This window comes from Pelophylax lessonae (assembly GCF_965119305.1).
Source record: "Pelophylax lessonae genome assembly, chromosome: 4".
In the NCBI taxonomy this organism is placed as follows: domain Eukaryota; kingdom Metazoa; phylum Chordata; class Amphibia; order Anura; family Ranidae; genus Pelophylax; species Pelophylax lessonae.
This window is the reverse complement of record NC_138771.1, coordinates 46,944,612-46,958,862: the sequence shown is the minus strand read 5'-3', so window position 1 is coordinate 46,958,862 and position 14,251 is coordinate 46,944,612. Positions and strand designations below refer to the sequence as shown.

Here is a 14,251-nt window from a genome sequence, read left to right as displayed (position 1 = left end):
GGGGATTGGAGGACCTTGACTATGAAGAGCGTCTACAATCGATTTATTCTCCCTGGAGAAGAGACGTCTGAGGGGGGACATGATAGCAATTTATAAATATCTTAATGGGGATCCCAGCTTAGAAAAAAAGCTGTTCATTCGAAGGGATTGCATGAGGACTCGAGGGCATACAATGCGATTAGAGGAGAAGCGTTTTAACCTCAGGCAACGTGGGGGGTTCTTTACTGTTAGGGCTACAAGATTGTGGAATTCTCTACCACAAGAGGTGGTTTCAGCGGGTAGTATGGTGGCTTTCAAAAGACTCTTAGACTTACATCTCAAGGATCAGAACATTCAGGGGTATGTGAGATGATTACAGCCACACACACCTACACAGGTTGAACTGGATGGACTATTGTCTTTATTCAACCTCACCTACTATGTAACTATGTAAATATGTAACAAGGCTTTGAATTCGTGTGACTTCATCTGAACTCACACGGTTCCAAAGCCACATTTAGGTCCAACTTCAGGGGCAAATTGAAAGACATCTTTGCGGGTTCATGCAGAGGTATCTATTAAAGTCACCTCTGAAGTTGCCAAAAATAGTGCAGGAATTACTTTTGGAAATCGGCGCAGTGGCGGCCTTGCACCGATTGAAACACTGAAATCCCATGTTAAATTGCGCCAACGTGAATGTGGCTTTATGCTCTCTATGTTTGATAGGTTACATTTACTGAATGTACTGTAGGACTTCTCATAAGAAAATTGGTATGGTGGTTTCTCCATATGGATATAATCATGGCTTATTGTAAGTGGGCAATTTTAATCATCAAAGGATACAATCATAGAACATAGGTCCTGCTATTCGAGGTAGAAACGATGGCTACCCCAGAGGAACCACAATAGTATGAACACTTTGTTTTCATATTGTGCTTTCCAAGGCATATGGCAATGTTGAGGTCAGGGTTAGGGTTTTAAATAGGGTTCCACCTATTTCAGCATTTTCTCATTTTTTAAACACCTATTTCAGCATTTTCTCATTTTTTAAACACAGAAACAAGACTGACCAACAGTCTGCAGCACGTAGTCTATTTTATATTAAGAACTATTATTTAAGTACCAAGAACCTCAAAGAAGAGAAATTGGACATTGCCGCATGATGCCCAAGTGCTCAATAGTCACTGAGCTCTATTCCTTGTACAGTTCATTTGCTAGAATTGCTTGTACACACCTAAAGTTATCAAGATAAATGTAAAAATTAAAGATTTTCATCTTGGTGCAGCTCTTCTTAACCTTGACGCCATTGGATGATGAGCACCTTATCGTAATAATTGTGCTCTACATAGTAATCATTTAAGATGCTCACTAGTGTTTTCTACAGTACGATACAGTGTGGAAGAGCTAAAGCTAGAATTCATTGTTTTAGCATATAAAGCTATTTTTTGTGAATGCAATTATTTAAAAAATAAATACATTCTTACATTAATAGTGAACATTAAGTTCATGCAAAATTCATAAGCATAAGTGGTTGAATCTATTAAGAGAAAGATCAGCAGCAATGGACTTGACCTCTGAGAAAGCATCACAAAACAGTAAGTGATAGAAAAGCCAATCATCTGAACACGAAAAAAAAAACAAGTTTAATAATTAATGATCACTTCTTTAGAAATGCTTGGGTAACATATAATCAAACTTTAATGGTATTTATATAAATTTGAGAGATTGGCTTTGAAACCTGAGTCGGGGAGCTCCTGCCTATGGGATTCATTTGATACCGAACGATTCTTGTCTTAATCTGTCAAAAGCAAACACCTGGGTACGCGAGAACTTCAAATGAAATTGTCTATTGCATAAAGTATTGAGGGATCTAGGAAATCCAATGGGAATGTTGTTGTCAATTGTTTTTAAAGATATTGGTACTTTGAAGTTCACCTCTCATAGGAGAATTGTGTAGGCTGCCACTGTGGACCTCTCTTTATGAGAATGTTGATTCCCTGACTTGCATGCTGATTTAATGACTTCACCTGTTGTTCTGGGCTGGTGACTCAAAATTATTAAATAGATCAAAATATAGACTGGTGGAGTGGTCATTCAAGCACCGCATCCCTCTTGGACATATGCTAGAGAATCTTATTACAGTTAATGGGACTTTAGAGGTGCCACCTCAAAAGTCCTATTAACACAGGAATCTCTATCAAAATGACTAAAGCCAGACACAACCAGGCAGCAGGCATATTCAAAATAGGCCAGTCCCAAGCTTACACCCTTACCAATAATATACATACACACAGACCTCAGATTAACCCTTATGTGGTTTCTGTCGGCTCTGACCTTTGAAGGACTGGAATGCCCTTTCATCGTTCTAAGAGCCAGTGTTTCTGCAATACTGGGCATGCATTGGTGTACAGTTATAGAGCTGCCAATCTCCCTTTGCTGAAGGCCAATATTCTATATGGATATCACTGTGTTGTGCACACTATTACTGGGGCATCGGTGCGGCCTAATGCTGACCGTTCTTCTCTCTGAAATGATCACAGAGCGCCTGTGATCCTGCTCTATAGGATCACAGGTCTCTATGGTCATTTCACAAGCTCCTCCCCTCACAGTTAGAAAACACTCCCATAGGCTTACATTTAACCCTTTGATCACCCACTAGGTTAACCCCTTCTCTGCCAGTGTCATTAATACAGTAACAGTGCAATTTTTAACACTGATTATTGTAGTAATGTCACTGGTTCCCCAAAAGTGTCAAAAATGCCAGTTAGGGGTCTGATCTGTCTACCACAATGTCGCAGTCCTGCTAAAAAATCACCATTGCTAGTAAAAAATATAAATAAATAAAAATGACATAAATCTTTCCCCTAGTTTGTAGACGCGATAACTTTTGCGCAAACCAATCAAAATACGCTTATTAAGATTTTTTTTACCAAAAATATGTACTGTATTTTCTGGCGTATAAGACTACTTTTGAACCTCAAAAAAATCTCCAAAAAATGGGGAGTCCTCTTATACGCCGAGTACAATATCTCCAAGGTAACCTAAGTATTAGTATTACCGGTAGATCATGTAATAGGGGGGTCGTCTTATACGCCCAGTCGTCTTATACGCCGGAAAATACGGTAGCAGAATACAAATTGGCCTAAAAGGATGAAAAATTTGAGTTTTACATTTTTGGGGGGGAATTGTATATAGCAGAAAGTGAAAAATATATATATATTTTTTTTCAGAATTATCGTTTTTGTTTTAGTTATAGCGCAAAAAATAAAAATCGCACAGGTAATCAAATACCGACAAAAGAAAGCTCTATTTGTGGGGGGATAAAAGGACATCAGTTTTTTGGGGGGTACAGCATCGCACGACTGTAAAATTTTCAGTTAAAGTAATGCAGTGCCGTATCACAAAAAATGGCCTGGTCATTAAGGGGGCAAATCCTTCCGGTCCAGAACTGGTTAAAAACCCTATTACTTTGGTAAATTCTTTGTTGCTGGTAATCTTTTCAGGGTGTGGTGCAATTGACTTCTGGCACACTCATCTAGATGTTTAAATACTTCATATTTATAGGGTCGTGTTGCCATTCTAGGATCTCAGTATATTTAGAAGGCTCCATTGTCATGCTAACAGGTTTGCACCCTTTTTTTGGGCCCGGGATGAATTTCCCTGTGGCTCATGGATTAAAATGGTCCTGCAAGGATGGAGGACTTTTGCCAAAGACTTATTGTTTGACAGCCCCATAAATACAATTCCCGTCAATGGATTGCAGCATTTGCAATTATGCAAGTTGGATTACCATTGGCTTGGCATGAGCAGAAAATATCCTTTTGATATGTATGAACAGAAGAGTTGTGTAAAGAATAAATCAATACAACAGAAGAATTTAGGGGATCAGAAGAGAATTACTGTATCCAGCAGGTCTCCATGGAGAGCTAGTGATTTATTACACTTAAGAACATAATGCAGTGATACTTTGTCAATGTTACAGATAAAATAGGTTAGCTTCCAAAGTTCCGCCAGAATCAATTGGGCAATTGGGGGATACATGGCCTTTTCCACCTCCGTCTGCAAGAAATGTGTGCAGGAAAAAGAAAAAAAAAAAAAAGAAAAAACAATCAGAGCTGATTGCAACACTTAGCTAAAACAGTTTTTTGTGAAATCGCCAGCTTTCTATAATTTCACATAACTACGGCTTGAAAACAAATCATGTTTACAATAGCTTGTGGCAGAAAATATCACATGGAGCGGCTTAGAGCAGACATACCAGCGAGGGCCTGGAGGAAACAGGCCAATGATGCTGAAGGCAAAAATCAACATGTTGTTTTTTCAAAGCAACTGTGTAAAGTAATACAAACATCACATGACCGGTTCTACTAATTACATCAGCAAAGTATTTATAATTAAAAAGCTTAGGATAAAAGAACTGTGGCTTTGTGCTGTCTGCGTGCATAACTTTAATTTTTGAAGTCAGAAAGGTTCCTTCCATGTACAGACAGAACTATCACAGAAAATGTGACACAACAACAAGATCAACAGTAACGTTTGTTCCAAATTTTGGCAAAATTTAGATGCAGCCTATGCATATGAATGCTTAAGGTGATACTAAACCCAAAACCAACATTTTATTATATTATAACTTTTTTAGAGAACTAAAAAAATCAAAGGCCGGCCACACATGGTTCAAATCTCAGCCAGTTCAGCAGGATGAGATTCGAACCGTTAATGAGCAGACTAATGTACAAAGTTGATCGATCAATCAACCTGGGTACAACCAGCCTGCCGGATTCTCTTGCGAGCACCATTAGCAGCTGATTTAGCCACAATCAATAATCACTGTCTTCTCCTGGCCGGGACTGGTTCCCCCGCCCGCCCCTGCCCAAACCCCCCCCCCCCCCGCCTCGAGAAGACAATTGCTGATTACCCTGTCGACACTGTCTTGATGGGGGAATTGTGCAAATTTCTGTCCTTTAACACGTGGTTGCAGGAAATAAATTTGCATTGTGTATGGCCAGCCTAACCTTGTGAAAGGGCTCCCTCCCACAATTAAAGGTTTTAAACCCCCCCAAAAAAAATTTAATATATTGCAATTTTTCAGTTGTTATATGTGGTGTCAGCATCTGCTTTTTTCGTATTTTTACCCTGAATGATACCTGGTGATCAGGGCCATCTTATCAAATGGGCGTGTTGGGCAGTTGCCCCACCTGCCCCGCGACCAAGCCCCAGCCAAGCATTCATTCAGATTCCCATGTGCATCCTACCGCCTAACGTAGCAGGTGGCAAGGGCCTGTCGGCCCAGCACTGCTGTCAGGCCACTTGGGATGTGGAGGGGGGAACCCACAACTGCAGGAATACCTGTCTGCCTCCACGGGAACAGGCAAACACAGGACAGTTGAGTATGACTCCCATCCGTGTGTTTACCGGAACCAGCCGTCCAGCATGGAAGCTGTCATTAGCCTGGCACTGCTGTATTAATAAATATCGCCTTATAGATAATTTGCATTTTTATTCTCGTTGGTGATTGTGTAGGCAGGACCCCAGTTCACTGCATTGCCCGGGGCCCTTTAATGCTTTTAAGATGGCACTGCGGGTGATCTAGCCAGTGAATCTTCTTTTGAACTTCTTTTTATACAGATCAAGCTGCCCAGCTAAAATGGCTGTTAGAGGGTTGAGACAAACCATTTTCCACTGACTTTGTTCATGTAAAACCTTTATACCAAATGAAAAAAAAAAAAATGGATTGCTATAAATGCTTAAAAGGTTCTAGCTGGCGTTTTGCTTTAATTTGTTAGTCAAGTCCATCAAGCTACCAGTACATCTAACACAACCCTCTGTCCAGATTGACAATGCTGCTGACAAAGGGTGTCCTCGATCCAGAGAGGAGACCCTTTAAGACAGGAAGTGGGATACTGGATGGATCTTCATCTGGGAATAAAGGGAAAATATATATATATATATATATATACATATACTTTAAATATATACAGAGTGTACAGAGTGTATAGATAAATGTAAGCATATATATTGAAATATATACAGTGTGTGAAGATAAATGAATATATATATATATATATATAAAATGATATACATTTTTAATATATACATAGTGTATAGATATATATTTATTTTATTTATTTTAATATATACAGAGTGTATAGATGTATATTTATTTTATGTTTTAAAATATATACAGTATATATACAATATATATACAGTATATATACAATATATATATATATATATATATATATATATATATATATATATATATATATATATATATATATATATATATATATATATATATATATATATAATATATATAGCTGATTATTGCAGTAATAGTAATGTAGTTGCTTTTGTTTACAGAACAATCAAGGACTCTGGACTCAGGAGCATACAGCCGAGGGCGTTTTCCAAGAATCCACATTTGCACCACATGTAAGTGATCTAGTTTGTAGCTTTTATCTTCTCATTTGAAGAATTGCTTCTGCCTAAATGTTTGTTAGACATGATTTCACTTATAAAGGGTGATAAAAGCAATGGGGTAATGTATCCCAAGTAAATAAACCGGGAACTGCTTTCAGGTAATTATTGTCAAATAAATGAAAGTGATTTATTTATTTTTTTGTAAATATCCATAGTGCTTACTCTAATTTTCGTATTTTTTAAAAAATATTTGCATTAATATTTGCAGAGCAGAAAGGGTCTGGAGAAGTGACTATTCGGCTGGCCATACACTAGTCAAAAAATCGTTCAAACTAATTTTCAAAAAATGAAAAATCGTCCGTAAAGGGCAGATGATCGTGCCATCATGTAATGACCGAATTTCGAAGGATAAATCGTTCAATGGACATTAATGAATCCGTTTTTCGTTCAGTTTGTCACATATGCCTAGTGGATGAGAAACACATTAACCTTTCAATTTATTGTTCGTTCGGCAGAATTATCCAAACTGTTCCTTTGATTTTTCGGCTCTGAAAAATTAAAACCGATTTTCTATTTGTGCCCAATAACTGGATGAAAAACCAACGAACAGACCAAATGACAGATTTTCAAACAATTTTTCGGCTAGTGTATGGCCAGCATTAGTCAATGTTGTAGCTTGGAGTATGAGTTGTAATATTTAGAAAAACAAATAAACTCCAAATCTCTTGCATTTTTTTTTTTGATTTGAGTGAAACAATTCTATTACATTGTACTCAGTTCACAAATCTTTAATATGAGGATAAAAATCTTTATTATAGCCATGTGACTGGTATTTGCTTATTTAATTGGACTTGGATAAAAATAACCGTCACTTATAAAACTGACTCTTTTTTAAAATGTGAATTGACCTTTACTAAAGCGAAACTTTACCCATAACAACTTGGTGAAAAATAATGCAAGGATCATACATTCCACATTAATAGTTATGCTACCAAAATGAGTGTGTGCTATAAATTGCCTCCAGCATGGCTCCTGTTTCTTCTTGCTGGAGGCGGCCATTTTGCTAAAGTCCAGAGCCCCTGAGCAGCAGTAAAGGGGAACTTAAGTCAGAAAATGAAGTCCTGCTAGATCACTTCAGGCTGTCTCATTTTGCAGGCATAGCTATGTAAAACATTAAAAATAAGTGTCTATACTGAATAAAATTCAGTGATACATTGTCTCACTCTGCTCTGCACATGCTCAGTTGCTCTCCATTTTTAGGCACTGCTGAGTTTGTACAGGCCGATCTGCTGACAGCCTTAAAGCAGAATTAAACCCTCCTATCCATTACAGCCAAGGACGCTGCTTCTGTTTAACCACTTCCGGACCGCCCGCTAAAGTTTTACGTTGGTACTTTGACGTTAGATATCGGTGTTAGAGCAGCAGACAGCTGTCACAACCCTGGTATTTTCCTACAGGACAGGCGGCCTTTCACATAAAAGTGGTCCCAGCTGCGGAGTCGCTGCGGGATCACCTTTGTGGGCAGCCAGAGAGGGCCCCCCCTCGCCACTTCCCAGTTGTTTCCCCTGCTTACCAGAGCCGTCAGTAGCGGGGAAAATTATCCGGTCCATCCATGTCCCAGGCAGGAAGTCAAGTGAGGGCAAGATGGCCCTCACTCGACTCTATGGCCACCACATGTTGCTTCCTTCCAATGGCCTTGAAGGGCCCATTTTTTTTCATGCTGAAAAAAAAATGAATTTTTTTTTTTCGTTTTTGCTTTTAAGTGTATATGTGAGATCTGAGTTGTTTTTGGACCCCAGATCTCATATTAAAAAGGACCTGTCCTGCTTATTTCTATTACAAGGGACGTTTACATTCCTTATAATAGGAATAAACGTGATCAAAAGAAAAACATTTTTTAAAGGGACAGCGTATAAAATAAAAAAAATGGTAAAATGAATAAGAAAAAAATAAAAATTTAAAGCGCCCTGTCCCTCCGAGCTCGAGCGCAGAAGTGAATGCATACGTAAGCCGCGCCCATATATGTAAACGGTCTTCAAGCCACACATGTGAGGTATCACCACGATCATTAGAGTGAGAGAAATAATTTTAGCCCCGGACCTCCTCTGTAAATCTAAACTGGTAACCTGTAGAAATTGCTAAAGCGTCGTCTATAGAGATTTTGAAGTACCAATGTTTGCATGCATGTCTTTTCTGCAACAAAGAGCCCATCTGATTGAAATTTTTTATATTTTATAACTTTAGTTCCACTTTATTTGTGTTCTTTGCTGGTAGGGTGTTTTTTTTTTTTTTTTTTTTTTTAATAGCAACAGTGGGATTTAAAGGCAAATGCAAAGCAATTTAGACCATGGCCTTTTCATATAAGTCCTTACTCACTATGTCTAGGGAAGCTGTATCACATGACCAGACTGGAACACTCTGGTAGGTTAACCTCCTTGGCGTTCTGAATATGTCAGTATCTTTGAATGTCAAAGCGGTACAGTGTTTTGCATGTAAATCTGTTGTTTTATATTGTAGGCCTGTAATTCCTAGAAAAAAAAACAGTAAAAGTGAGAAAAAAATATTAATAAATTATTAATAAATAAATTAATGAATTAATACATAATTAAATTAAATGAATACATGAATTAATAAATTAATAAATTATTAATACAAAAATATTATTAAAAATAAAAGGAATAAAACAGTAAAAGTGCAGGGCACTGGACAAAGCACTAGGGAAAAAAGCTGAGATGAAATGGTTTGATACCGTAATGTAATCCTAACAGATTACAATGTATTATGTCATGTTTTGTGTACTTTTTTTGAGTTTCCCGCCTGGTTCCACCCCCCTGCGTCATGGCGCTCGCAGGGAAGGGAACCCGGAAGATAGATGCCGGCATCGGACAGAGGACACAGTGGGAGGACATCAGGGGATCATAGGGACAAGGTAAGTTTCACTACAGGGTAACCCCGAGTGTGGCTCGGGGGTTACCGCATTTGGTACTGAAAATAAACCCCAAGCCACACTCTGGATTACCGCCAGGGAGGTTATGTAATAATAGGTAAGTATATACATCTTAGTCAGGTTAGTCAGCATTGGTGTTAGGGGGCGGGAGTGAGGATTTTTAAGACTAATAAGGGTTAGCCTGGAATTCTACTTTAACAACGTGAATATTCACTTTGAAAAGTGTACGTTTAACTGAGCTTTGTAAATATAGTAAATCTGTGTTCACTTTTAATAATATACATTGAAAAATTAACAAGATTTTTTCTTGCATATAATTGGATGATTAAAGTAAATTACAGCTTCGCCATATTTACTAAGCTCAATGCCAATACACTTTGCATAGTGAACATTCACTTTACTAAGTGATCACCTCTGCTTGTTTAGTAAATCAGCCCAATTAACTCTACTTGCATCCTGGCCTGCTTGGAGCATAGATAGTCTCTTGTTGCCAGAACTGTAATTGAAATTATTATTTTACTTTAATCGGATGAGAACCAGAATCTAAATGCGTGATGCTTTTATTTAATTCATTTCTGATTTTCCATGGAGTGCATAAATCATGTTCAAGTGTGAAACATTTACCTATATCCAAGTACAGTATCCCTTGTGATGGGAAAAAAAATCCACCTTCGTACTTTTCTTTTCAAATATTTCACTAAATGTGCAGTTCAGAATATCTTATTTTTTAATTTCCGCTCTTGAAGTTGTCCAGCTTTGTCACCTGAATAAGTGATCAAAGCTCCAATGATTATCTCATCATCTCACAGTACCAAACAGGCCCCTTTTCCTATCCCAGTGAGCATAACATTTTCATTAACTTTTCTAGCACTTTTTTTAATGGACAATCACTCAAAGTTTACACAAAAGGGTTCTTCCCACGCCAAGGAGATAATGATAGATTTATGACACCTAAACTGTTTCATTTGAATGTGGCTACATTGTGGTTACTTTGTTATATATCAAAATTATTGTAGGACTATCCATAGGATGATATCATGCTACAGTTATTATTTGGAGGTAAAGTCAACAGTTTTGCTTCTCCTACAAAAATAAGAAACTAAAGCCGGCCATACGTGGTTCCAAATTTGGCCAGTTCAGCAGGGACCAGACGAATTTCGATCCATGTATGGACTAGCTCAGCCTTTTTCAACCAGGGTGCCCAGGCACCCTGGGGTGCCTTGAGGTGTCTTCAGGGGTGCCTTGGCAAAATGCCTAAAAATTGAACCCCAAAATTTTATACAAGGTGGCTTGTGGATAAAGCTGCCTTTTAGTTACACAAAGCCACCGGTTTTCATTGGACACCATTACATACTTCTTGAGGGCACCTTGGCTGAGTGATGGAGAAAAATTCAAGGAGAAGGGAAACATTGAAATACTAATCAGGACCAGTTATCACAAGTCTATTTACTATGGAAGAATAAACACTGGGTGTCCTACTTGTGTGAATGTTGCTGTGTTATGCAAAACTAATAGAATAGTTTTTACATTTGAGAATGGGGTGCCCCAAGACTGTACATAACTTTTAAAGGGTGCCTTGAGACTGTCCATCATTTTTAAAGGGTGCCTCAAAACTGTCCATCATTTTTAAAGGGTGCCTCGAGACTGTCCATCATTTTTAAAGGGTGCTTTGAGACTGTCCATCATTTTTAAAGGGTGCTTTGAGACTGTCCATCATATTTAGAGGGTGCCTAGAGACTGTCCATCATTTTTAAAGGGTGCTTTGAGACTGTCCATCATTTTTAAAGGGTGCTTTGAGACTGTCCATCATTTTTAAAGGGTGCCTTAACTGAAAAAAGTTTGAGAAACACTGGAATAGCTGGTTCAACACAAATCCATCTATTTATCAACTTGTGTACAACATACAAATTAATTATTGAACTTGTGTACAACCAGCTTGTTGGGTTTTTCCCGAACGATCAGTGCCGCAGGTTATAGCCAACAACAGTGATCATTGTATTCTGTTGGCGGGGAAGGATTACAGTAGCTCAGCGGGAAGGATTGCCCTGTCCACATTGAATGTGTAGATAGGGAAATTGGCTCATTTATTTTAGTTCAACCTGCTGGTTGCATGAAAGTAAAAAATCATGTATGGCCTGCCTAAGGCGTTTTATCAACGTTTTGAAGCTCCACAAATTTTAACTTCAGAAACAGACTAACAAGGTCCTAAAGATAAGAGCAGGCCATAATTTTTGGTTGCTAAGCAGATGCAGTGGAGACTTAAAGGGATCAGCAGTCAGCAATATACAGTAAACCCCCCTCCATTGCGGGGGTTACGTTCCGGAACCCAGCCGCAAAAAGTGAAAATCCGCGAAATAGAAAAACCCTATTAAAATGCATTGTAGGCATGTTTTTTTTACTGTCACTGTACGTGTAAAAGCATTTTAAGGTCTTTAAACACACTTTTAAAACAATAGAAACTCATTTAAACACATAAAAAATACTGAGAGACATAGCAATAGCTATGAAAAACACAAAAATATTTCATTTTTAATGATTTATATAGTAAAATAACATTACAAAAATAAACGCAATATACCGGGACCGCAAAAACTGAACCGCAATGAAGCGGGGGTTTACTGTATTACACGGGTTATCTTTACATTGAGAGTGGAGATCACTGAAGCACTTTAGAAACTTCTTTATCCTTTTACCAAAAGGCTTGCAATTATCCTCAATGAGGTGAGAGTTCTGTCAGCAGGTATTATTTGCACAGAGGTGAAAGAGCACTGTTTAAGTTTATATGAATACACCTATATGATTCTTGAACTGAAGAAGGTGGTTGGCATATGTCACCTTGGACGTCACGTTGGAAGATTGGATTTGTTTCAACTACTTTTATGAACTCACTTTATGCACTTGCACATTAGCATTGGACTTCAATATAGATTAAACATTTTATTTTGGTTTATTGATTCATTTTTATTCACTGTTTTGATGTTCACAATTGTGAGGCTGCACTACCCCATATCACATTTCAATATCACTGTCATTGAGGGAACACAATAGGGGCAGCAGCAACCCTTTACACAGACTACATTTGTGATTGATTAAATTCTACACACATTTGGTTGATCCACAAGCACAGAGGTTCAGACAACTCATTTATCAAAAGCAGGCGAAAGTTCCATCAATGTTTTTGAAGCCCCACAAACGTCTGTGTAAATTATGTGCAATGCGGCGGCCAGTGTTGTTCACATAGTCGCGTTGGCATCACTTTGCATTGCGTTGTGCCAAAATTGATCCGAAGTGTCATTTGGCTGGCTTTACCACTCCCCAAACATTGCCATTGATGTCAATGTAAATATTACACCCCCTATGGTGTTTATAGCACATTTGAGATGCATTTAGAGAGCGTTACTTGCTAAGATGATAATATAAGAATCTATACAATAGAAAACCAACGCAGAGAAGACGTCTGGAAAGCGATACTTAAGAAACCGCAAACACATTAAAAACACATCATAAACACATTAAAAACATGTCTTAACACTGTAGGTGCATTAATGGTCATTCAAATTTCAAAGCACATCTAAATGAGGCCTTATAGTTTACTACTTACTGTTCAGTGGTTGAATCAGTACGGAAGCTCATGGGATCAAAAGTGATTTATTTTGAATGATGTTTGAGTTATGGTTTAAACCAATAACAATTAAATTATGGCATATATCTATAATCTGCACAATGCATCCCTGTACAAGAATGCATACATAAATAAAAAAATACATAAAAATGCCCCATAAAAAAAAAAATAGAAAACATAAAAAAATAGAATGTAAATATCTCCTGCTACCTCCACCACTGAGCATCACTCTATACTCTATTAATGATTTAAAAATTAAAATGTATAGGTAATAATAATAGGGAAAGGAAATCAAGGAAAACCTGATTGTCTCCTGAGGAATCACAAAGGATTTTTTTTAACCTGCTGGAGCAAATTGGACCATGCATTATTTGGGGGGGGGGGGGGGTTGCCTTCCTTTAGATCTATTGTGGCTATAGGATTGTGTTAATGGAGGTTTCCTTTGTTGAAATACAGGACAATGAAGGAATAATAAACATTTTTTTCTAAAAAATATTTTTCATAAACATATATATCATTATAAAGAAATGGGTGGATTGAGGTCTTATCGTTAAATATACTGGATTAAAGGATTTTTTTTTATAATCAGTTTTTTATTACATTTTCCTACATTGTTTTTAATACAACACAACTTTGAGCCATGCATTCCTTGCTGTAAAACATGTTGAATGTAAACGTAATAACATACTTCATTTTACTCAGCACCATCCCAGGACTTTATTTCCTTTCTTTTCTTTTTTTTTACTTTTACATTCAATTAATAACCACTTGCCGACCACCGCACGACTATTTATGTCGGTGGTCAGCCCCTCACAGGCAAAACGACGTAGTACTATGTTGCTAGCCTGTAAGGGTTTTGGGAGCGAGTGCGCGCCGCCGGAGGCACGCTCCAGCGGGGTCACAGACCACCCCACGCGTGTGCCCGGCAGACCCGTTGTCCGCCGGGCACTAGCGATCTTCCGTTACACCGGAAGAAAGGCAGGCGGCAAATGTAAACAAAGCCACCTGTCACTCTTCCCTGTGTAAGAATGGTGATCAAATGATTCTACTATGTAGGACCGTTGATCTCTGTTCTTACACATGTAGCCACAGCCAATCACAGTTAGAAACACGCCCCTAGGGACACACTTAACCCCTCCCTCTCCAATAAAGTTAACCCCTTCACTGCCAGTGTCATTTTTACAGTAACAGTGCATATGTATAGCACTGATTACTGTAGTAATGTCACTGGTAACCCCAAAAGTGTCAAAAATGTCACTCAAGGGTCCGTTCTGTCCGCCACA

The 14,251-nt window shown here is 38.1% G+C and overlaps 1 protein-coding gene across 4 annotated transcripts in view; it reads left to right on the top strand.

Annotated features, from left to right (window-relative positions):
* Window positions 1–14,251, top strand: part of NTRK3 (neurotrophic receptor tyrosine kinase 3) — a 1,045,167-nt gene that overhangs the window by 334,626 nt on the left and 696,290 nt on the right. For all 4 annotated transcript variants that reach the window (XM_082254695.1, XM_082254693.1, XM_082254694.1 and 1 more), the window contains exon 4: window positions 6,340–6,411. In XM_082254695.1, coding sequence (XP_082110821.1) covers window positions 6,340–6,411 — 72 coding nt within the window. The remainder of the gene's footprint in view (window positions 1–6,339; window positions 6,412–14,251) is intronic.